General features: G+C 47.2%; 2 protein-coding genes across 8 annotated transcripts; one reads left to right on the top strand and one right to left on the bottom strand.

Annotated features, from left to right (window-relative positions):
* Positions 1-295: 295 nt before the first annotated feature.
* On the bottom strand, positions 296-13682 carry PLAT (plasminogen activator, tissue type). 7 transcript variants are annotated; one of them, XM_039386068.1, is made up of 15 exons: positions 13493-13682; positions 11865-12170; positions 8877-8978; positions 8700-8739; positions 8158-8289; positions 7642-7755; positions 7107-7281; positions 6485-6576; positions 6053-6227; positions 5709-5794; positions 5116-5311; positions 4512-4648; positions 4277-4417; positions 3080-3228; positions 296-2244 (listed from the first exon to the last, which is right to left on the bottom strand). In XM_039386068.1, the coding sequence occupies exons 3-15, from the start codon at positions 8937-8939 to the stop codon at positions 2086-2088; spliced, it is 1659 nt and encodes a 552-aa protein (XP_039242002.1). In that variant the 5' UTR covers positions 8940-8978; positions 11865-12170; positions 13493-13682; the 3' UTR covers positions 296-2085. The 7 variants fall into 7 exon arrangements, with proteins under 7 accessions (XP_039242002.1, XP_039242001.1, XP_027600109.1 ...); XM_039386067.1 differs by lacking the exon at positions 13493-13682 and adding an exon at positions 11076-11717 and having other exon boundaries at positions 11865-13405; XM_027744308.2 differs by lacking the exon at positions 13493-13682 and adding an exon at positions 11076-11196 and having other exon boundaries at positions 11865-13405.
* IKBKB (inhibitor of nuclear factor kappa B kinase subunit beta) lies at positions 12102-22918 on the top strand. The gene is made up of 21 exons (XM_027744303.2): positions 12102-13565; positions 13645-13739; positions 14142-14259; positions 14809-14878; positions 15258-15346; positions 15785-15874; positions 16230-16354; positions 16683-16790; positions 17100-17229; positions 17689-17883; positions 18106-18220; positions 18550-18673; positions 18968-19119; positions 19222-19283; positions 19931-20040; positions 20293-20342; positions 20851-20950; positions 21111-21258; positions 21464-21591; positions 21739-21829; positions 22308-22918. The coding sequence occupies exons 1-21, from the start codon at positions 13461-13463 to the stop codon at positions 22374-22376; spliced, it is 2274 nt and encodes a 757-aa protein (XP_027600104.1). The 5' UTR covers positions 12102-13460; the 3' UTR covers positions 22377-22918.
* Positions 22919-23068: the final 150 nt, after the last annotated feature.

Here is a 23068-nt window from a genome sequence, read left to right as displayed (position 1 = left end):
GAAAGGTGAAACAGGGCAGAAGGGGGAACAGGGGAACAACATTAATGACATGAGCTGGTTGATAGAAGGACTTTTGGGGAGGGAACATGAGGTGTAGCTGTGTACCTCAGTCACCACAAATGCTGATGCTGACCTGGGTTCTGAAAGACCTTGAATATGACAACAGCAACTGCAGAGGCAGAGGGAAGCAAGCAAGCAGATGGCAGTGGCTATTCTTAGACCTTGTCTAAAGATGGTGCTGCTGTGTCCTGGAAGAGGACAAGCAGGGATAAAAGCAGGATAAGAAGTGGAAAAGTTGATGTTGTAAAGATGGAAACATTTTATTGGTGGCTGTTAGGTCACATTGAGTTCAAATATTGTATTTAATAGACTGTTTGAATGGCAAAACAAAAGTGTTCCTGAGGACACTTACTTGTGTTACTCAGTGGAATGGTTTTGGCTGTTTTACAGGCTGCAGGTATTTGGCAGGCTTGGGAATGCCAGGATAGTGAGGCACAAGAGCACTTGGAAATGGGTGTAGGGGAGATGAATGGAAATTTAATTTGTATTTTTCTCAACATTAATATTTAATAAAATGAAAATATCAACAATAAAAAGAAAATTTACACCAAAACCCTGAACTGTGACTCTTCATTAAAAAACATCTTGGGGGGTTTTTTCCCCATCCACTGTTGTTGAACTGACTGGACTTACACCACCATTGCTCTGAGGGCATTAGAGACCATCTCTCTGAGGGCATTTTCTAAGCTGGTAGCTGGAAGATCACAGACCCTTTGTAAAGTTGCCATTTACAACCCCCTTTTACCATCCTCGCCATGTCTCTGTACTTACATAGCAGGGTTCTGTATGTGACTGGGTGCTGTGCTAGTCTGTTCTCAGTAAACATTTGGAGTTAAAATGTTTTGAGTTTCCCAAGTACAAGAGACTGGTGTTCTGGCTGCAATTGGTACTAAAGCTCAAACTCCTTTTGTTCCCTTAGGATAACGTTTTCCTTTTGTAAAACAGTAGTTACACCTGCTTTCTCTTTATAAAGCAACTGGACAAAGGAGAAGCTTTCAAAGGCTTCACTCCTGGGGTGTGCACAGATGCCACTCAGTGTCACATGGCAGCTGCAGTGCAGGGCAGTAAAGCTGATTACTGAGGGTCTGGTTCATGGGGATTGGTTGTACCTGCCCTGGCTGCTGCTAAAGGACAAAGGCAGCCTTGTGACATGTGATTTGGCCTTTTACTTGTGGATATAAATCTAGCAGGCACTTAAAACTGCTGCCATTACACTTGTCCTTTGTTCTGCCCCACTGCACTGAAAAGAGAGCTTTTGCTTTCATATCAGATGATAATGCACAGAAATTTAATAGTCAAAAAGTATGCACTGATTCTGTGGCAGATCAGGCTGATGTTAATATTTTTACCTATTCCTTTACCAGGAGGAAAAGCAAGTGGGGGAACAGAATGTCCTAACAAGCATGCCACCCTGGATTTGCTCAGAGAGTTTAAGCTCAGACTTGGTTAATTAATCAGTTCCAAACTGAAAAAGCAAGTAGTATATTGATCTGGAAATAAGCAGCTCATGCCTACAGCTTTGTTCTTTCTATTGGAGTCGAGCTGAAACCAGCTTAAATTACCCAAGTCAAATGTTATAAGGACAGAGCTTAAGTCTGACTGGAATGTCTTCCAATTTTACAGCCAAGTAAGGAGGGAAATGAAGTTTTCAGGAAATTAGATCTGTCCTCTTTGCCTTCAGTTTACACCCATTTCCAAAACAACATATCTGCCTCAGGGATGCATGATGTTCTCTCTTGGCTTATTCTTTTGGCCCAAAACTAATTTTAAATTGTACTCATGTGATTTGATGCGAGTGGAAAGCTTGGGGATGGGGGGGGAAAGGAGGATGAGTTTCTGATAACCTGTAATAAGGACAGGAGGGTAATTTGGGAACGTGCCCTTCTCACACACTGCAGTTTGTCTTCCCGTTGCACTGAAAGTCACGAGCCTGTGGACAAACAGGAAGCCCTTGAAGTCCTCAAGGCACCAGAAGGAAGTTGTGAGGGCATGGCCACGAGACTGCAAAGAGTTCATGTTTCTTTCTCAGGGTTTCGTGGTGTCCTGGATCCAGCCCAGGTAACGATTCACGTTTGTGTAAACACCAGGCACGTCCCTGCGGCCACAGCCAATGCCCCAGCTGATGATCCCAACCACCACCAGCCGCTCGTCCTCCGGGCACACCAGGGGCCCTCCCGAGTCGCCCTACAGAGAAGCAGCAGATTAGTAACAATTTCCTTTTCTGTTTGTTTGGGTTTGTGCTGGTTTTTCGCTCCCACTGTCTTTAGAGGTGCACCAGTGTCTGCAGAAAGGCCCTGTGCAGTGTGCTCACAAATCAAGAGCTCTCAGGAACAGCACTTTTACAGAAATCACTCTCGTGTTCCAGATCCCTCAATGCTCCTCGTGGGGAGAGACACAAAAGAGATGTAACAGTGAAGTGTTTAACTTTGTATGGTGCTCATTTATGAAATGTAGGTGAGATGCTGATAATAAGAAAAAGAGGAAGGCTGTGTGTAACAGTAAAGCAAAATTATTAAAGAGCTGTTCCAGCAGAAAGGATGTGGAGTGAATGCATCCTCTCCTTTTTCCTCATGTCATAGCTGCTCCTTCTCCACCATCTTTCAGCCTTTATTTTTCTTTTCTCTACTTTTAAGTAGAGAGGCACCTCTTCCTCCTCCAGAACCTCCTGCTGAGTGTTTTGCATGCTCACATAACAGAAAATATTAGGAAATGCTGGGGTGGATTTTCCTGTTCAGTTTTGTGGAATTTCCTGTATTTGGGATTTTCAGCCTGTGTTGCCCTGGTTTGATTGGCTAAGTTGTGCCCTGCCTTCCCATCCACAAGGGGCAAGGGAAGGAAAAAGAAAGAGGAGCCAGCAGTTCTGTTCTGTTCAACAAAAGTCTACTGGAACTGCCACGCAGGCAGATGCACAACTCCTTTAAACTATTTTCTGAAGCTTTTTGTTTGCTTGGCTCAGACTACCAGGGGCAGAGAAAAGAAAGGGGCAAGGGAAGGAGAAGAGGAACAGAAGGGGGTTTACCTTGCAGGCATCGTCAAGGTTCCTGGTGTCTCCTGCACACAGCATGTTGTCGGTGACCGTGCGGTTGTCCAGGAGCTGTGCCGTGCACTGGCTGGCCGGGAACAGCCGGACACGGCCCTCCTTCAGCTGCTCCGAGTAGAATGGAGAGACTGGCAGGGACACAACAGGATACTTACACACCTCTGGGTATGCACACGCAGGTTTTAAAAGCATTGCAGCTCAGTTTCTGCAGCTCAGAGGAGCGTAAACAGAAGCAGCTCAGTGGCTAAACCAATATTTCCTTGCCAAAGGGTCTTTTTTATATCTTGGGTGTTCCACTTTGCCAGTGAGAACAGCTTAAATCTGACTGAGGGAGAATATTGTTTCTTCAGCAAGCTTTAGCAAGTTAAAGAGGTTTTTCTAGGCTCCAAATTAAAGGCTTCTGGGTGGGTAAGTCATCTTTGCACAGTTACATCAATCGAAATGAAGTCACAGGAAGTGCCTATGAAAATGCCTTAACTGTATGAAACAGGGTCCTAACTTTTTAATATTAGACTTGCACTAACAAAAATCTGATGCCTTGTCATACACAATACTGAGTAACTGGATAGGAATTTACACTTAGGTTGGAATAGAAGAGATTTGGGTGGTTGGTTTATGTGCAGCTGCAATTGCACAAAATTGAAAGTTGGCAAGATTGTTGTTATTCAGTCTAGTTTTGAGTTACAGTTGCAGCATCCTGCCCTCTCAAAGAGTTTATCCTGTACTCCCTCTAAACAATGCTGAGGACAAGCTTTAAAAGCACTTTAAAAATCTGTAACTGTATGGTACACCAAATCTTGACAGGAAGGGATTTCTGTCCAAACTACAATATCTAAATGTACTGAGTACAGCAGAGATGTGGCAGCTGTGACTGAAAATCTGCTGTCTTTCCTGTCCTATCCACTGTGCCAGGTTTTCGGTTTTGTATTGTAGAGAGTATCAAGGAAGACTCTACTGGCCCATACAGCTGACAGAACTCAGATGAATGAAATAACTGACAGCAAAACTTCCTTTTGAGTGACTCCTACTTACACATACATTTTGTGGTGTTCATATAAGCCAGTATAATACATTAGACATTCAGTAAGGCTAAAGGCTTGAATTCTTTGATGGCAGGGGACTCAAGCTTTGGACAGACTATTTTCTACTTGCATGTAGACATTATCTTCTACTTACATTCCTCATCTTTGCCATAGCCAGAGATCTCACACTCGGTCCAGTCAGGCAGCTGCAGCCCTGGCGTGGGGAGGCAGGCAGCTCGCACGGTGTCTGTCTCAACAGCACAGGTTCCTGCATCTGAGCTCAGCTGCAGCAGAGCTGAGGAGGGAGAAAACAATCCCCACTTCATTAACCACTATTAAACTTGAGCCAACCGTGAGCTTTCCAGCCACAAGGGCAGAAAAGTTCTTACCAATATCATTGTTGAAATTTTCTGAGTCAAATCTCGGATGGACAATGTAGTTCTTCACTCGAAACTGTTGTTCATTTTCCTCGGGAGTGGCTCGGGAAGTCCTACCCAGCACAATCTTCAGCTGATTTGTACTAAAGCTGGAGAACAAGAGAGTCTCTGTTCTTGTGTTAACTAGAGGGGACCCATCCCTTCGAGATGTCTAGTTGGAACTTCTGCTTTTCTCATTTTAGCACTATTACTACTCTGTTACCCAGGCAGCTTGACCTCAAGTGACCTATTTGGCTTCATTTTTGTGCTATTTGCTTACAGCCATCGTGGCAAAGCTCCTCTGCCAGCCCCTTGCTGTTCTCAAGTTTCAGATGGCTCTGCATGTGTATTGACAACTTTGTTCTTCTGCTATTTGATATTCTGCTGTGGTACCTTAGTGCCATGCTGCTAGTTTGCACAATAAATGCCTCTCTGTAATGCTCAGCACGATTAACTATAATCTTTAGTGCAGACTGGCTTACTGGGATAAAGAGGGTTTTTCCCAAGGCCGCACTGGACGCTTCCATTTCCCAGGTTTTATTTTTTTCCCCCAGAGAGTGCTGAACCCTCAGCTTACCGTTCCTCAAAGCAGTGAGCAGCGGACAGCACCCAGCAGGAGCTGATGAGGGTGCCCCCGCAGAGGAAGTGCTCCCCGGGCAGCCGGCGGTAGGTGACGAGGATGGCAGCCTGCCAGGGGTGAGCCGCGATGTCGGCGGAGGAGCCCCCTCGGACGCGGAACTGCCGGGCCCGGCGCTGCCGCACGCCACAGCTGGCTGGGGATGACAGACCCGAAACAGGCTGTTTGTGCCGGCACTCGGGCTCTGAGGTTGGGTTAAGAGCCTGTTAGTCACCGGTGCGTGTTGAGGCAGCCTGCTGTGAACTGTTTAGTATCTGACTCACTCCTGTTTCCTAGGAAACTTGTATTCGGATTTGACAAATACAGTAAGGAAACCCTGCCTTTCCTGTCCTCCATTTCTGCAGTCTTCCCTTCTGGCAGAGAGAAAGGCACTGCTGTGAGAGTGGAGCTACAGAATCTTTCTACTCCAAAAAGCTCTTTTTTTTTCCCTCCAGCTCTTATTTTACTGTAGGAGGTTTGAGTTTAATACAGATGGCATGCAGGACTGTAGTGCCTCAAAGACAGAGAAGAATCAGCAGTGCTAGTATCCTTACAGCAAGTAGGCACATTGCAGTACTCCCACGTGAGCTGACTTCCTTTCAGGACATGGCACCAGGGCTTGCTGTCATTGTCAGGATTCCTGCAGCACAGGAAAGAGAAGAGCTCTTTGTATTATCAGATCTGCAGGGGGGTTGTGGAGACCTAAAGGTGGCAGACTGCAACCCCAGTGTATTCTTTTTGATTTTTCTAGAGAGCCCTGAGGGCACATGGAACTTGCATTTATGGGGTCTGATGTCAGAGAAGCAGAGATAGGTCAGGCAGAACAAAATTACTATTGCAAGTGAGCTTCATTCCCAGCAGGAATGTATTTCCTGTGCTTTCTACACCCCATACATACCTGCAGAAATTGTGACTCCCAAGGCCCAGCTGGGAAGCGTCTCTTCTCCAAGCAGTAAATCGCCTGTTGAAAAGGATCCCAGAATTCCACTTCAGACAGGTAGCTCCAGAACTGGTAACACTGTGGCTGCCTCGGTAATCTGTGCCTCTCCCAGATCTGCAGCTGGTGCTTGAAACTTCAACAAGAAAGCTGCACATTAACCCATGGATGGAACCCATCAGTTGTTCCTAAGTGTGATTTCTGTCAAGGCATCTCTCTATTAACCAGACACATCTCAGTCTCTTGGTGTCATACACATTAAAAGCTTACGTATAATTTAACATGAGTCTCAACTTTTCAGGCTACAGAAACAGCACGAGTCTACAGCGAACCCTTACACATGCAGTGAATAACAGAAACTCCAAAGTCCCTTCCCTGTCCCCCTGCACGTACCTTTTGAACAGGAGGGCACACTGCAGTGTTCCCAGGTGTACCTTCCCCCTTCATAGATATAGCACCAAGGTTTGGAGTCCTCATCTGGGTTTCTGAAAGAGTTATGGTATTATGCATCGTTACAAAGCTGTTGTCAGTGGCCCCATGTCTGCCATCTCGTTTGGTAGCTTCATCCTGCTCTGCAGCAAAGACATGGACTGACCCACCAGAAGTGTCTGGATTCCTGTTTTAACTGTGGAGCACATGGAGGTGAAGATGAGATGGCCAGTGGCTAGCAGGGGTGGACAGCATGTTTGTGCAGTTCAGTTCCATGTGCACAAAGCACGATATTTTTGCAGTTTTGACTGGGATCTGGAACTGTGGGAAACTGAATCACAAATGGAGTTTTAGGCACTGAGAAGGGACAAGGGAAAGACTGTGGGATGAGAGATATCTGCATCTTTTAGCCTGTCATAAGCATCCAGTCTAGACAGATCTGAAGTTCAGATATGCCTCCAGAAGCTGCAACTGCTGCTCGTGTGCTGGGCCATATCTGCACCTGCTTGGTATCAGACTCCAGCAAACAGCTGCTCCTTTGCTCCAAGCTCTGATTCCTCTCACCTGTGTGCCATCAGCCCCTCACCTGCAGTAGTTGTGATTGCCTAATCCCAGCTCAGCTGCATCTGCTCTTTGGCCATGGTATGTCCAGTCCATCAAGTCTTTGCTATTCCAATTTAAACATTCAGATCCACTCTCTGTCACACTCCATGTACCCCTGTATGTTACTCCAGCATCTCTGTAGCATTTAACTTCAGTATCTGAACAAAAAGGGAACAAAATGTTACTGGAAGGACAACATCCCAACCCTGCTTCCCCAGTCTCTGTTCTGTTTAAACTTGGCTCTCAGATGTCTTGTCTAGTGGGTCAGTGAAAATGCCTTGTCAGGCAGACTGTAAGTGTAAACAAAGGTGTCTTCAGCTACAAAATTTAGAGTTTTATTAAGAGATGCTGAGAACAGCCCAGGTGTCCTTAAAAGTTCTTTGTAGTATTAGTTTTAGAATAAAAATGGCAACTTAATAGAGAGCCTAGAATACAGCAGGAGCTTCTGGGTACCTCATCCTTCTGTACTGCACAGCTCAACCCAATCACTGTTCACAGAACTGATGTGCTGTACTCACCTATTTCACACTGCTTCCCTGAGAAACCCTGGTGGCACTGGCAGATGAAGAGCTGTGGGGAATAATATGCCTGTGAACATTGGCCCCCATTGTAGCATTTATTTCTAGTGCAGGCTGTGGAATAAGCAAAAGCCAGGAAATACTGTTAGGTTTCACAGAAGCAAGAAGCTGGCAATGTATACACATCTTTCCTTTCCTGTCTCCTTTAGCCTGTTCTGGTTTTCCCTCCTACCTGGTACTGCCACGTGCTTACAGCCTTTCTGTGTAGTGCTGACATTCTTCCTTTGTTCCATTCTCTCCACATATGCTGTCAGGAGACTCCCCCAGCCCCTTGCCCACTCCCACTCAGTCCTGCCTGAGTCAGCGGATATTGGTATTTTCATTTCTATCCTATTTCAAGCCAAATTTCCTGTGCAATAACTCCAGCCCTGACTGTGGAGTTGTTCTTTCAGGTGGTTAGATAGACAATCTCTCATCCCTCGCCATTTCCTTCCTCTTTTCCTTTGTCACACTCACCTCTGACAGGCACCGTGTGGCAGCGCCTCTGCCCGCTGTCACACCTACAGTATTCTATCCTGCTCCCTGCCAGCCTCAGCCAGGTCCATCCATGCTGGAACACTTCTCCAGAGGAACTGTCTTTGCAAATGGCTGCAATCGGAGAAAGGAAATCCTCTTTTAGAGATTTGGGGAAAAGACCTGGCTGAGCAAGAGGACTCCCTTCCACTCCCAGGAGAAAAGTATCTGTGAAGGGAGCACCCGTCTAACGGGCTGCCCTTTCCCTTCTCAGACCACCCTGTCCATCCCTCTCTCTCACTGCTGTGTTGCTGGAGTTACTATTCCACTACTGACCAGCCTTGTTTTCTTTGAAGAAGAGCAGTGGGAGAGGAAAACTTCCCTGAGTTGTGGATGGTACTAATGGTCTGGTATTTTGCCTTCTGAATCTCTCATTCAGATAACCACGACAAACAGCTTTCAGGCTCCACTCCTGCAGCATCATTTGCTTCCACCTCCCGTGCTCCTCACACTCCAGGTCACAGGGTTGTAGTTTCCTGGCTTACCTCTGGGTCTGGCTCCCCGTCTGAAACGTGTGAGTAAGCCCTGCCAGCAAAGAAGGTTAATTCTGTGAGTAACTGCTCTCTTAAAATAACTGAGAGAACAAGTGTCTACAGAGAGTCAGTCTTCTTCTTGAGGTCATGTGAACCAGGGAAGCCGTTGCAGAGGCACAAAAATCTCACCTGGCACTGGGTAGTCACGACTGCTCCCACCAGCAGGAGGAGACATGGGAGTCTGCCTTCCATTCTGAGTGTTTTCTACATCAGCTCCAAATCTCAAATTATCTACAGAGACAAAAAATAAGATGTTGAACAAAGGGGTTTTACAGAGTGAATGGAGTTCAAGGTCATAACCTTAAATAAAGGTTTTCAATTATGAAAATTCTTTGTACACACTTTCAACCCTTCCCTTCTCAGCTGTCTGGTCTAGCTGTCCTGGTCTTCCAGAGGCACAAAAATCCTATACAAACCAAGAGGTGGGAGTGAGGTAGAGTAGCAGGCAAGAAGGTGCAATTTAATTCCCAATCTCTAAAATTGCCCTGCAGTTCCAAATATTTGAAACAGTATTCAGGCACTGTCTCCCACACTATCACCTTTTTATCATCTACATTATATGTAGAAAGCTGACCCAATTATTTGAGAAAACTACTACTTCCAGAAATTAGGAGCTCAGACTCTGTTTATGCAAAGCCAGAGAAGGCAGCTGGATAACAGCTGGTGAAATTGGAGTATGACAGATGAGTCAGAAATTGTGATTCATGGCTAATAAAGTGTGTTTGTGGGTTTTTGGTGGTTTTGTCATTGTGTTTGTTTGTTTGTCTAAGATTTGTTCAAAGAAAAAGCAAAAGGAACAAACAGTCCAGTTTCTGAAGCAGATCAGGAGTACAGCAGGACAGTTTAGGCTGTGATTTCTCATCATTAGGCAGTAAAAAGAGGAGACTTAAGTTGTAAGTCACTCTGAACAAAGGAAAAGATTCACAAGAACATCTTCCGAGAACTTTACTTACTCCATGACTTGTCTTTAGGTCACATCTTGGTGATGAAATTCTTGTAATTCAGAGCATCTCTCAGGGGTTTTTGTTAGCCCCCAAAACAAGGCAACACCAGTGAAATTTGAATCTTGGAGTGTTCTGGTGTTGTTGTGGGTCTTTTGTTGTTTGGGGATTTTTATTTTGTTTGTTTGTTTGTTTTGTGGGGGGGTTAATTTGATTGTTTCTGTGGAGAAGAGAGTGGCAATGCTGGCCTAACTGATACTTGGAGGAGGTCCTGGCTGTCTGAAACCAGCAGGAAACTATAGATAGTTTTCAGGGGTAGTAGGAAACATCTTTTAAAGTCTCTATTTAAAAGGCATCTGCCTGTTTAATGTTTACTCAAGTTTATGGTTACAGTCAAGTTTATCTCATCCAGTTGGCTGTACAAGTGGGTTCTAGTCTTACACAGCACGTGCTTATACTGCAGTACAACGCAGTCCAGAGTCTGCCCAAAGTCAGTTTGCATCAGATGCCACATCTTTTCTTCCCCTTATTTCTGCTGTCCCTGTCCAGGCTGTCTCAGCTTACAGTGCTGCCACGTTTCCTGCTCCTCTCCCCCTCTCCATGTGGGATGCCTGTCCATCCACTGATGGCTGCTGTCCCACTGTGCTTGGAAAACTGATAGCAGATGTTGCCAGATGTTTATTTTTAGTTTTGGGAAAGGTACAGCTTAGACCAGTCCTTTGGAATGTTCTGGATGATAAGCCCCATCAAACTGAAACCATATGGCTGTTTGAAAAACACCACTTTGACAGGACTCCAAGCAGAAACCTGCAGTGTGCTTTCTGGCAGGACTCCCCTAACCAGTGTGTGCCTTCTCATCTCAGCCTGTGCTTCCTCTCTGATCGAAAATACTACAGCAACAAGTCAAAGACTGAGATGTGCTGTTCTGACATTTTGATTTGATTTGACACTTTCGAGTACATTAGGACACAAAAGATATACAGTACCCTAAATTTGTCTCTCTTTGCTGAAGAATCAGCAGCAGGAATACTTACAATCCTATCTATTAATTTATTATTAATAACAGCCCTTCTGAGCAGCAAGAGTGTGAGCATTATCTTACCAATGTGGAATAATGCCTAAAAAAGAGATGTAACTTATCAAGGTCGAACAAAAAGTCATTAATCAATGAATCACTTAGGTTGGAAAAGACCTTAAAGATCATAGAGTCCAACCATAAAACCAACACTGCCAAATCCACCATTAAACCATGTCCCTAACTGCCACATCTACAGGTACAGAAATTAAAAGTGGCTCTCCTCCCTCCCACTAACACAGCATGTCCATCCCAAAATGCATTGATTCTGCATCTATAAGGCTAATAGCTTTCCTGCTGATCAACAGCTACCTTGATTTAGTTCAAGCAACAGACTGTAGCTCCTTGCTGCCTTTTCCTGCCTTCTGGAGAAAGTGCTTTTGCATCCCTTTTCTGAGCTGAGCAGATGCATAGCAGACTCGTACTATTTCTCCTTAAAAATATAACAGACAGACCTCTGGTTTGGGGGGAAAGAGTTAAAAAAAACAAAAGAAAAAAAGTAAGATGCTGTAGTCTTTGAAAGCATTGGAGGAAATGGATATTTCAAAATCAGGCTTTGTTTTGGGAATCATTCTCAGTATTCCTGTGGTTTTGGCCACATTTAAAGAGAAGCATGATTAGGGTGAACTGAAGATGACCCACCCTCCTCCTCCTCTTTGTCCCTCCATTATCCTGGTTTGGAACCTGGGGTGAGAGGAACAGTCTGATCTCCTCCCAGGGAGACTAGATAAATTCTTCTTTTTCAGCTAGTTCTCTGGGTCCCCTTACCATCAAGACATTTGTCCATAACTCTTCCTTTGGTTTAAGTTCTTTTGCTAATGTTCTTTGTGCAGGACACTCCTCCTTGCTTAATGGGTCAGAGCCTGAGGCTGTTGGTCCTTTCAAGAAAGCTTCAGCATTCTTGAAACAACTGAAAGTTAGCAGCTTTACCCACATTATGCATCCCTTCAAAAGCTGAAAGCCAATAGCTCAGTTAGGTAACAATCACGGTGATACAGTGGGATTTATTAAATAATAATATTTAATAGTAGTTAATGACTTTGCCGCTGATGTTGAAAACAGGAAATGCACTTTTTAAAACAGGTACAAAGTAGTACCTACCTTTTTGCTTTTTCTCTTCTGTATTCTGGTTATTTCCTTTCCAGACCAGTCTGGTTTTGTGGTTTCTGTGTCTCTGCTCTGATTTCTCTGAACAGCTCCTGTCCTACTTACAGCTCCACTCGAGGGGGTGGAGACTCCCCGGCCGTGCTGTCCACATCCCACCCCTTCCCGAGCATCTGGGGATGGTCCAGGCTGGTGGCCGGAGGGTCGGGAGGGAGCCCGTGCAGGACGCCAGGGAAGCTGCTGCACTCCGAGTAGAGATGTCTGGCAGAGAGGTCCTGACCTGCATGTGGAGCAAAGCACGCCCTGAACAGTGCCATGGGAGAAGAAACAGTCAGGGGAGCTCGTGAGTTAAATGAACAAAATGTCTAAGGAACTTTAGACAGAAACAAAGAACAGCATGTTGGGGACCAGAGGGTTAATTAAATGTTCACTGCTACTGCCCATCCTAGAAAATGAAGATCTACTCAGCAGGGTGTGGTCATGAGGTACTCAGTTATCAAAGTGTGGCAGACAAATCTGAGTTATCGGTTTAAGAGCTGATTTTAGGGCTGGGTTATGAAAACAGTCAGTGATGCAACTGTCAGAGTAATGGATGTGTCCTAACTATTCATAACTGATTCGATAGCAATCAGGTTCCTATAGAATTTGGTGTGAGCACAGACATAAGAGCTGGTGTTCTTATGAGGGACCTCTGTCTTCAGGAACTAGCTGCGTGGAGTCCTTATTTGGGAAGCATGGCAATGGTTATTTTGCATAATGGTAAAGATGGAACACTGGCTACTCTGTATGTTTAGATTTTCTCTGTACGGAAATCTATGCCAAGATTATCACATGTATTTCCCCAAGAGTCACAGTGCTGGTGGTAACATTACTACCACAAATCTGAGTCAAGGGGAGCTGCATTTGACTGTTTCCAGAAGGGACTCCCAGCTGCTGAGAAAAAGATGATCAAACACTGCTGAGTGAGCGGGGGCTAATTTATTTCCTTTTTAAAAACAGCACCCATTTGTTACTGGACTTCTAAGTTAAAGATGCTAACAAACTAATGGCCGTGGGGGGAAGAGCTCAGAAATTATCTCCTGACTTTTCACATCTTTAGGACAGCTATAACTTGTCTCCAGAGCGCTGTGCCATTTGTACTGCTTAACCCACTTAGGGAAAGGCGGCGATAGCAGCGTCTGCTCTCTGAAGCACCATCTGCCGGCTTTCCTCTAATCTGACCGTGTCTCGGGGCGGTTTCGGCAACGACACTGTTCAGTGTCGGTGACCAAGGTGACCCTGCGACACCCCCGCGGGCCGCCTTACCCCGAGGGGCCCCGCAGTGCCCGGCAGGTCTCGGAGCGCACCTTCCCTCCTCGCGGCTGGAGCCCCTCACGGCCGGAGGGAGCGGCACCGGCCCGGCCGGAACGCCCGGAGCGGCCCGGGGGGCGCGGTGGGCAGCGCGGGCACACGGCGCGCCCCAGCCCGGCGGGTTCTGGCGATGTTTTCCCCTCACGATGCCCGCTCCCCTCACGATGCGCGGCCCCGCGCGGGCGGGCGGGCGCGCGCTCGGCCGGAGCCGGAAGCGCGGCGCGCGCAGGAGCCGGGCCCGCCATGAGCCGCCCGCCCGCGCTGCAGGCTCCGACCTGCGGGCCCTGGGAGATGCGGGAGCGCCTCGGCACCGGCGGCTTCGGCAACGTCGTCCGCTGGCACAACAAGGTAGGCGGCGGGTCGGGCCCGCGGGGCGCGCCCCGGCGCGGGGCCCCCGCGCTCAGCCGGCCCGCGCTGTGTCCCGCAGGAGACCGGCGAGCAGGTGGCCATCAAGCAGTGCCGGCAGGAGCTGAGCCCGCGCAACCGCGACCGCTGGGCGCTGGAGATACAGATCATGAAGAGGTGAGGGGGTCCCGCCGTGCCCGGGGGGCGGGTCCGGCGGGTGCCGAGGGAGGTGCCGGGAGAGGCCCCGGGATCCCTTCCGGGCGGTGCCCGCTCCTCCGCGCACGGACCCGGCCTGCGCCTCCCACGCCCGCGGTCGCGGTGCCGCCTTTGCGAGGCTCGTTGCGGTACCTCCCGGGCAGATCTGCTGTGCGGGAACGCACTGTCTGCGCACGAAATGCAGTGAGTCAGGGTGAGCCTAGGACCGTGAAGGATGGGTGAATTGCAGACCTTTAGAACCCACCAGTTCAGTTTCTAAAAGGGTTGGTGACCATGTAGGACTTGGAATGATGACCATGAGCATGTGAAACTGTGTAGGAGTTGCAGCACATCACGTGTGCTTGCCTTATTTTCATTCCTCAGGCTCAACCATCCCAATGTGGTGGCTGCCCGTGATGTCCCTGAAGGGATGCAGAAGCTTGCACCAAATGACTTGCCCTTGCTGGCCATGGAGTACTGCCAGGGTGGAGACCTCCGCAAGGTGAGGGCCCCGGGAAGGTGACCGAGGGCTGGATCAGCTTCTCATCTCATCCCAGGTGTTCTGTTCAAGTTTTCCCGTAAAATCTTTGTTTTCACATCCTGATGCTTCGTAGTCATGGCATCAACAGATTCCTCAAAGTGATTAACTCCTGTCTGTCAGAGGGAAAAATAACACAGGATAATTCTAATCCTAAAGTTTTTTTAACCCTTGCTGTAATCTGCCTGTAGATAACAGCCAGAGCTTAGACCTGAGGTTTGAGCTGATACTGCCACATGCAGGGGAAATGGCTGAGAAAGGTGGAACAAGTAGAAGGATGAGAATGGGATGACCCTGACTTCTCTCACCCACTCTGTTATCCTCCCATGCCATTAGGCCAAGGCCTGAAGCTGTAATTGCTGCTACCAGAGGTCACAGACCATAGAATTTTGTGCCTCTAGAGAATTTGATTGCTGTTACTTAGACTTCTTGCATCCCTGAGAATTTGTGGGACTGTGAGCCTCGCTCAGGGTAGAGGAGGGAAAGCCTACATTCTGTGTTGTCTACTTGCAGTACCTGAATCAGCTGGAGAATTGCTGTGGCTTGCGGGAGGAAGCCATTCTCATCTTGCTGTCTGATATTGGTAAGTGGCTGCAGTGCCTCCACTGTCTGAACTAGTGCTGTGACCTTAATAACTACAGCAGTGACCTTAATAACTGCATCTTAGTCTGACCTTTTATGATCATCTACCAAAGCTTTTGGCAGTCTGTGGAGGTCCCTGCTGACTTGAAACTAGCCAGCATTATTACAGTTCACAAGAAGGGTGGGAGGGAACACCCAGGGAGAAAACTCTGCTTGTGTCCAGAGGTGTTTGATGCTGACTTTCCTCTTGCACTTGCGTGTTTCATTGTACAAGATTTGACCCAAAAGCCATGCTTATAGTCAGTAGAACTGAATCCTTACCAAGCTCCTGCTAGGTACTGTTAATTATGCTCTTAGAAGTGGCTTTTTCTGTGTCTCAGCTTCTGCTCTCAGGTACCTTCATGAGAACAGGATCATCCACAGAGACTTGAAACCAGAGAACATTGTGCTGCAGCAAGGAGAGCAGAGGGTAAGCAGAAACTGGGTGTCTCTACCTGCACACACAAGTAAGTGTAAGAGGAGGTGCATGTGGTCCCTCTGCAGAGCACTCCACCTCCACCCAGGGTGACAGCTGTGCCAGATGAACAGTGTTCTGTGTGCAGCTGAGATGAGAGATTGTATTAGGCACCTGTTAACACCTGACATTTTGACTTTCAACTATTAAGCAGAGAATCATAGTGATGGACCAAGGATCGAAAAGAGCTGGAGACATAACTGCTAAATGTGTGCCAAGCCCCTGACAGCTTTACATATGTTGCAGTTTTAGGAATCTCCCATTTCTCCTTCCCTCTCTTCCTTGGCACCTTTCCTGCATACCTTTGAAGAGCTGAACCTTTTCTTTCTGCTGTATGATGTGCTTTTAACAGGACTTCAGTCTAGTGTTCTTGTTCTCTGTTGTGTGTTTCAGTTAATACACAAAATCATTGACCTGGGTTATGCTAAGGAACTGGATCAGGGTAGCCTGTGCACATCCTTTGTTGGGACTCTGCAGTACTTGGTAAGGAAGGAATTCAGCTAGAAGAGCAGCTCCTGCTTTTCAGTGGGGTAGAATTAACTGTTATCCAGCTTTGGGCTGGGATGAGGTACTTGTGCTGGCATGGGGTGCATTTGGGGTGCTGCAGCGAGCAGAGGTGACCCTTTTTTTGCTGACACTGTGTTTTCAGTGTCTGCCAGCTCTGTCTGTTACAAATCAGGAGCAGGAGGGCCAGTGACCTGTGTGGATCACTCTGGGAGGGTCTCGAAGCTCGTGTTCCATAACATCTTTAATCTTGTGTAGGAACATTAGTAAGCTGTTAAGGGGCAGAGAGAGCCAAGAGATGGGTGGCTTTGTCTCACGTGTGTAACTGTCTCAGGCTCCAGAGCTGCTGGAACAGCAGAAGTACACGGTGACAGTGGATTACTGGAGCTTTGGCACACTGGCCTTTGAGTGCATTACAGGCTTCCGACCGTTCCTGCCCAACTGGCAGCCAGTGCAGTGGTGAGTGAGCCGGGGCTGGTGGCAGGAGGGGACCCCACGTGTCTGTCCTGTTTACAGTCCCTTGATTCTTAGGACAACATCCCTGTGTTCCTTGCCCTTATGGAGACTGACTCCCTTCACAGGAGTTTGACCTACCTGAGCAAGTTCAGCATTCCTGATACTTGCCCTCTGGGAATAAGGTCTGACTCCTGCAGGGCAGGTAACAGAAAGCAAAGTGGCATCTGCATTATATCTGTCAAGAGTAGCTTTAAGCTTTAAGAGCCTACTGTCGTGCAGGCTGGGAGAGGCAGGTGATTGTTTCACCATTGTACTTGCTTGAATTCCTCAGGCACACAAAAGTGCGTCAGAAGAGTGAGCTGGATATTGTTGTTTCAGAAGACTTATCTGGAGAAGTCAAGTTTTCCAGCAGCTTACCCTGCCCAAACAATCTAAACAGGTGTGCACTGGAAATTGCCCTGCTGGGATAAACTGAGTCTTCTGCAGAAGGACCAGGTTTACATTATACACTGTGTTGATCTGTGGATAAACGGAGTGCATGACACAGACAGTACTTGTGTCACTTGTCAGACTTGTGTAGTTGTGAGTCTTGGTTTCTGCCTTCTAAACACTGCACTTGTGATGGGGAGTGTTGGGGGGATCGGGGTGGGGGCAGTTGTTTGTCAGTCCTCCTGCAGAGAACAGGCCATGTGGTGACTGCAAATGCACTTTTACTTCTTGTGATCCCCTTCTGTTCTTGGTTGTTCAGTGTTTTGTCTGCGAGGTTGGAGAAATGGCTGCAACTCATGTTAATGTGGCACCCACGTCAGAGAGGGACAGATCCTACATATGGACCCTACGGGTGTTTCAAAGCCCTGGATGACATTTTGAACTTGAAGGTGAGCAATGGCTCTGTATTATCCTGAAAAGTTTTCCAGTGAGCAGTTGCCTGTAGCCCATGAGAGAAGGTGCTTGAGTCAGAGGCCTAGGAGAAGGAGTTGCACAGAAGCTCATGGAGCTGTCTCCTGACAGTTAGTGAAGGGACTTTCCTCTTGCTTCTCTGAGGACAAATACTCCTTGAGCTTGTTGGGAGTAGCAAATAGCTTCTGTGTGTGCTTAGTTCCATGTTCTGGTAGAGGATTCTGCAGCTGAAGCTGTTTAATTGCCACGTGGCCTCCCCTCCACTCGATGGAGGACGAGGACTTTGGCATAATGTTATGAAGTAGCTGCAGAGTGACTTCCTGAGCCCACCAAGTGCTTTGAACAGTTTATTGGTGACCAGTTTCTCAGTCCTGCCATCTCTGCTCAAACATGACCAGTGTTTCTTCAGCCTTTCTCATGTCACGCTGCTCTTGTAGTTGCTTCATGTTTTGAACATGGTTACGGGAACTGTGCACACCTACCCTGTGACAGAGGAGGAGACTCTGGAGAGTGTGAAGGCCAGGATCCAGGCAGACACAGGAATCCCAGAACAGGACCAGGAGCTACTGCAGGAAGCAGGACTTGAATTGTTTTCTCAGAAGTTGGTCACTAAACATATAGCTGATAGCAAGGTGAGTCTGGGTACTCCTTTTCTTGTTGTTGAGTGAATCAGCAGGCACTGCTCTCCCTTTGGGATCACAGCACTCCCTGCTGTTGTGCAGGCTTTTGTCACAGTAACCACACAGCCCTTGCCTCTGGTGTTCTCTGTGTGGCTGAGGAGGAATGTTCTGGTTATGGGGTTAACGAGGCTTGGCTTTCTGAGGGAACTCAGTCGGGTCTTTTTTCTTCTGCAGGTGAATGATGCTGCAGCTGCAGACACAGACCTCCTGTTCCTCTTTGACAACAAGAAAGTTTCCTACGAGGCTCAGGTGGCCTTGCGTCCTCACCCAGAAAGTGTCGACTGCATCCGTAAGGACTTTCTCTGACGTGAACGCGGGAGGGGGGGGCCTGTGTTCTGTGCTCTGTGCCACATACAAACAGCAGACAGAGCTTTTGCATACTGGGGACTGAAGCAGCAGTAAAGTGGACTGGCATAGCATTCATTCAGTTTGTCAGAATAGCTGAGAAAAGGAAGTGTTTGATTTTGGTACGGGGGGAACTGAGTAGGGCTTGGCCAGCTCTGGGCTTGGCAGGAGGTAACAGTGTTTGAGGCTGCTTTGTCATGTGATAACACCACTCTGAGGCTGCACGTTGACATGGACGTTTGTCTTTCCCTCCCTCCCCCCCTCTGTCTGTAGTTCAGGATCCCAAGAAGAACCTGCACTTCTTCCAGCTGCGCAAGGTGTGGGGTCAGATCTGGCACACGATCCGGGTGCTGAAGGAGGACTGTAACCGGCTGCAGCAGGGGCAGCGCGCGGCCATGTACGGGGCAGCTGCTCTGGGGCACTTCTCTGTGCCCTGGGACACTTCTCTGTGCTCTGGGGCACTTCTCTGTGCTCTGGGGCACTTCTGTCTGTGCCCTGGGGAGAGGGAAGGGGTGGGAATGGGGCCCTGCTGGAATGGGAAGCCCCTGAGTGGAGCTGTAAATTATTCCTGAAAAGCTGGGAGTTGGCCCTCTGGCCCAGCTGCCTTTGTCCTCAGTCCTCAGTGAAGCTGTGCTGTGCTGGAAGTGCATTCCCAGTCTGGGAGGCTGACAGCACCTTCCTGTCCCTGCAGGATGAATCTGCTGCGTTACAACAGCACCCTCTCCAAGATGAAGAATTCTATGGCCTCCCTTTCCCAGCAGCTGAAAGCAAAGCTGGACTTCTTTAAAACAAGCATCCAGATCGATCTGGAAAAGTATAAAGAGCAGATTGAATTTGGAATTAGTGAGTATAGCATCTGGAAAACGTGCCTTTTCTTCCCACAAAGTACCTACCTCTTCCTCTGTGAACCTGAGAAATCCAATGTCTCTTCTTTCATTCCTGTAGCTTCTGAGAAGCTGCTGTTTGCCTGGAAAGAGATGGAACAAGCTGTGGAACTTTGTGGGCGGGTATGTTTCTAAATAACTGCTTATCCTAAAGAAAAAGAGGCTTGTTTTTATTATCTTTCCCCCCCCCCTTTTTCTCCTCATTGTTCCCCCTTAAACAGAAACTTCTCGTGTCTGGACTGATTCCAGATTTCACATTGCCTTGGTTTGGGTGGCACCATTTTTGTCCATTACTAGTATTTCATGAAGCTCACTCTGTTGGAGGAGGCAGGGGGCAGAATGTCTGAACAAGCAGCAGCTTCTGCTTGTGAATGGGTTCAAGTGAAAAGCAGGATTTGGGGTGCCAGGAGTTGATGTGGTTATGTGCTGAAGGCAAAGGGGAAAAGTGGTAATGGATAGGATGAGAGTAGCCAAGGAAAAGGGAGAAAGATGGCCTGGGAACTAGCAGCACATCTACTACAAAGTCTGACCCTTAATTGCTCTTTGTCACAGGCTGAATTTTTCACCAAAAAATTCTTGGAAGTTGTCTTATCCATGAGCACAAACCTAATTTCTTTGAAGTGACTTCTGTTCTCCCTTGTCTTTGGCCAAGGCTGCTGTTTGCATCCTGCTGATGTGTTTGGAAATGTGAACAAGAAGGGAAGAGCCACTGTGAGTGGTCGTGTCTCTGAGTATGATAGTTTGTTGCTGATGCTCTGCCCTGCTTTCAGGAGGATGATGTGGATCAGCTGGTGAAGAGGATGATGGCCCTGCAGACAGACATTGTGGACCTGCAGAGAAGCCCACTAGGTCGTAAACAAGGAGGAACACTGGAGGATTTGTGAGTTGAACTACCTTGAACTTCAGATGCAGGAGTATTTCTAGCTAAGCTGACCCAGCACAGGACAATGAAAGGGCTCTTTGCCCAAATTATGGGGCACTGGGAGGACTTCAACACTAAAGGCAGTTTTTGACTCATCTGCCATCAGTCTGAAATGGCAGACTGGCATAGAAAAGATTCAGCTTCTCAAACTATTTGTTCCTTATTTTGGTTCTTGAGAAGTCATTTGTTTTCTCTGCCTTTCTCTTCTAGAGAAGAACAAGCCCGAGAGCTGTACCGGAGACTGAGAGAGAAGCCAAGAGGTAAAAGACATTTTAGCTCAAGGTCAGCTTGCTTTGTGGGGATGGTGACTTTGGAGATGTAGCAATGACCCCTGAGGAAAATTCCTGTGCATTCTAGGCCTGCCCACACATTAGGTGCACATGGACTTACCTTCTTTTGGAGAGAGGAGTCAGGGAGTCAGTTTTACACTAGGCCAGCCTTGCTTTCTTGGCACCTTCTGAGCTCTCCCTGAACCTCCTCTGGAGCTCTGCTCAGAGCAGGCTGTTGCCACAAGCATCTGCTGCTCCTTCTGTGTAGGGTGAGAGACGTGGCTTTCCTTGAGCAGCTGTCCAGGCCCAGCTCTGCTTTCCAGTTCTTAAACCTTTAAAAAGGTGGCTAAAATCCAGTGCAGTGCATCCCACTCAAACTTGCATGCCCTGAACTTGGGGTGTTTCAGGGTTGAAGCAGCAGTGGAAACAAGCCACAAAGAATCTTCTCCCTCTATCCTCTAGCCTTTCTTTCTGTGTGACACTCTGGGTCTCGTTCCAGATCAGAGGACGAGCGGTGACAGCCAGGAAATAGTGCGGCTGCTGCTCCAGGCAATCCAGACCTTCGAGAAGAAAGTTCGAGTCATTTATGCTCAGCTCAGGTGAGCTTTGCAGATTTTACTGAGGGTTGAGAGAAAGCATTTTCTCCTTCAGCAGGAGAATGTTTAAAACCCAGTGCACACAGGGAATAAGTAACTTCAGAAATGTTTCCCTGCTGCAGTGGCCCATGTGTGACCTGATCCATTTTTACTTTTTTAATAGTAAAACTGTAGTTTGCAAGCAGAAGGCACTGGAATTGTTCCCCAGAGTGGAGAAGGTGATGGATCTGATGCGTGAAGATGAGGAAACCGTTGTTAGGCTTCAGGAGAAACGGCAAAAAGAATTGTGGAACTTGCTGAAAATTGCTTGTGTAAGTAAAATAAAAACTCCACTTTAATTTAAAAATATGGTTTGTAGCACAGGTTACTGAAATAATAGTAAATGGAGTAAGTCCTATGGTTCTTGCCTTTGTTATTTTGAATTAGTGTTAGAGCCAAGTTCCAGGTTGTCTCATACTCCTGTCTGCTGAAAACTAGTGGAAATAGTTGCAACCTGAATATTCTGTGCTTTCTCAGAGTAAAGTCCGTGGTCCTGTCACTGGCAGCCCAGAGAGCATGAACACATCTCGTCTTGGTGGCCCTGGTCAGCTGCTGCTGCAGGTCCCTTCTGAAACCTACCATTTATCAGACTCTGTAAGAAAAAGGTGAGGCAAGTCTGGAGTATGAATTATGAATTATGACCTGACTGCCTTCAGTGTCTGCAGCATACCTGCCAGAAATATTTCAGAGGTAGAAGCAGTATCTCTTTAAACTGCCATAGAAAATAATAGTGTAATAATTGTCCCTTTCAGTGAGGAGCTACTGCTGGAATCACAGAAACTTTGTAGCCAGCTAGAAAATGTGATGTATGACACAATGAAGGATCAGGAGCAGAGCTTCATGGTAATGTATTCATTCTTCTAGAAACAGACTGGGCAAGCTCATGGAAATCTGGGATTTACTCTTGGACAAAGAGAACAGGAGCTGTGCAGACAGGGAGCACCTGCTCCCCCAGGAGCTGCTGCCTGACACTCTGTGGCTGCTGAGAAGGAGAGCCCTGCACTGGGGACTGGTGGGGTGAACAATAAAGGAGGGGGGAGTTGCTTGGCTGTTGTATCAAAATACTGCAAAACTGCACTCTTAAATCTGGTGGCAATACAGGGGGGGCAGGGATGCAGAATATTAAAATGAGAGCAAAATAGTAGAGAAATAAATAATTTAAGGGCTTCCTTTACAGCAGTCACATGGCTTATCTTGAAACTCTACTGCCCAACTTGTTCACAGTAATTTTTTTTAATTCTTTTAACTTGCTTCTCCTTTACTCTAAAGAAAGCTCAACTGTAAGCTGGTGTTGACCTTTGCAGTTCTGTTTATTCTCCAGGCTCTAGACTGGAGCTGGCTGCAGCTTCAGGTGGAAGAAACCAACAGTCCAGAACAAACCCAGATGTGAAGTCACGTCAGTCGCCCCTGAAGACGCTGCTTTGGGAAGCCAGGTGTGAAAAGCTGCTGCCCCCGAGAAGGGAAGATCAACTGCCTCCTTCTCCTGTCACCTGCTGCTCCTGTGACACACACACAGCCTAGCTTTAGTATCCACCTCCCAGACACTCTGCTCACAAAGCTACAGTAGGAAATGCCTGTTCTAACTGCCTGGAAAACGTTCTTAATTGTGCCTTATGACAGCAGATAATTCTTATTCTCTGTCCTGATATATCTTCCCCTAGGCATCACCTGTGGCTGTTCTACTGCATTTTAGGCTTTCTGATGGAACAATGGACAATGTTTGCCCAGGCACTGGTAGATGTCACCTTTGTAATATACTTGAACTGTGAACCTCATTTCTTAACTCTGCTGATTTGCACTTTTTTTTCTTTAAGTGTAATGGTTGTACTTACCTAATACTTGTTTCCTATATGGGAACGAAATTATCTAAAACATGTAAACTTTTGGTTTGCTCTTTTTGATACCATCAATAACATTTTAATGGAAAAAGCTGCTTTCACTGTGCAGGTCTCTAAAACATGAGAGGTGTAAGGATGTTATCCTGGAAACCCCAGGAGAAGGAAATGCTCAGTGTACAGGTACAGTGTGACAAAGCATTTGCAGGTTATCTATTAGCCATGCTTAAAGTTGCATCAAAAGAAA

This window comes from Pipra filicauda, unplaced genomic scaffold, assembly GCF_003945595.2.
Source record: "Pipra filicauda isolate LSUMZ 115617 unplaced genomic scaffold, ASM394559v2 scaffold462_size518177_pilon, whole genome shotgun sequence".
NCBI classification, from domain to species: Eukaryota; Metazoa; Chordata; class Aves; order Passeriformes; family Pipridae; genus Pipra; species Pipra filicauda.
This window is presented reverse-complemented; position numbering and strand designations above follow the sequence as displayed.

Bases quoted from the DNA above. Each gene is read 5' to 3' on its own strand.
- PLAT (XM_027744305.2), bottom strand. From the start codon at position 8,638: ATGATGCTGCAGGAGTGGAGCCTGAAAGCTGTTTGTCGTGGTTATCTG. The intron at 6,577-7,106 runs GTGAGGGGCTGA...TAACTCTTTCAG, and splicing joins GGCAATCACAACTACTGCAG to AAACCCAGATGAGGACTCCA. The intron at 5,795-6,052 runs GTATGTATGGGG...CCTGTGCTGCAG, and splicing joins GGGAGTCACAATTTCTGCAG to GAATCCTGACAATGACAGCA.
- IKBKB (XM_027744303.2), top strand. From the start codon at position 13,461: ATGAGCCGCCCGCCCGCGCTGCAGGCTCCGACCTGCGGGCCCTGGGAG. The intron at 16,355-16,682 runs GTGAGTGAGCCG...TGAATTCCTCAG, and splicing joins AACTGGCAGCCAGTGCAGTG to GCACACAAAAGTGCGTCAGA. The intron at 21,830-22,307 runs GTAATGTATTCA...TTTATTCTCCAG, and splicing joins ATCAGGAGCAGAGCTTCATG to GCTCTAGACTGGAGCTGGCT.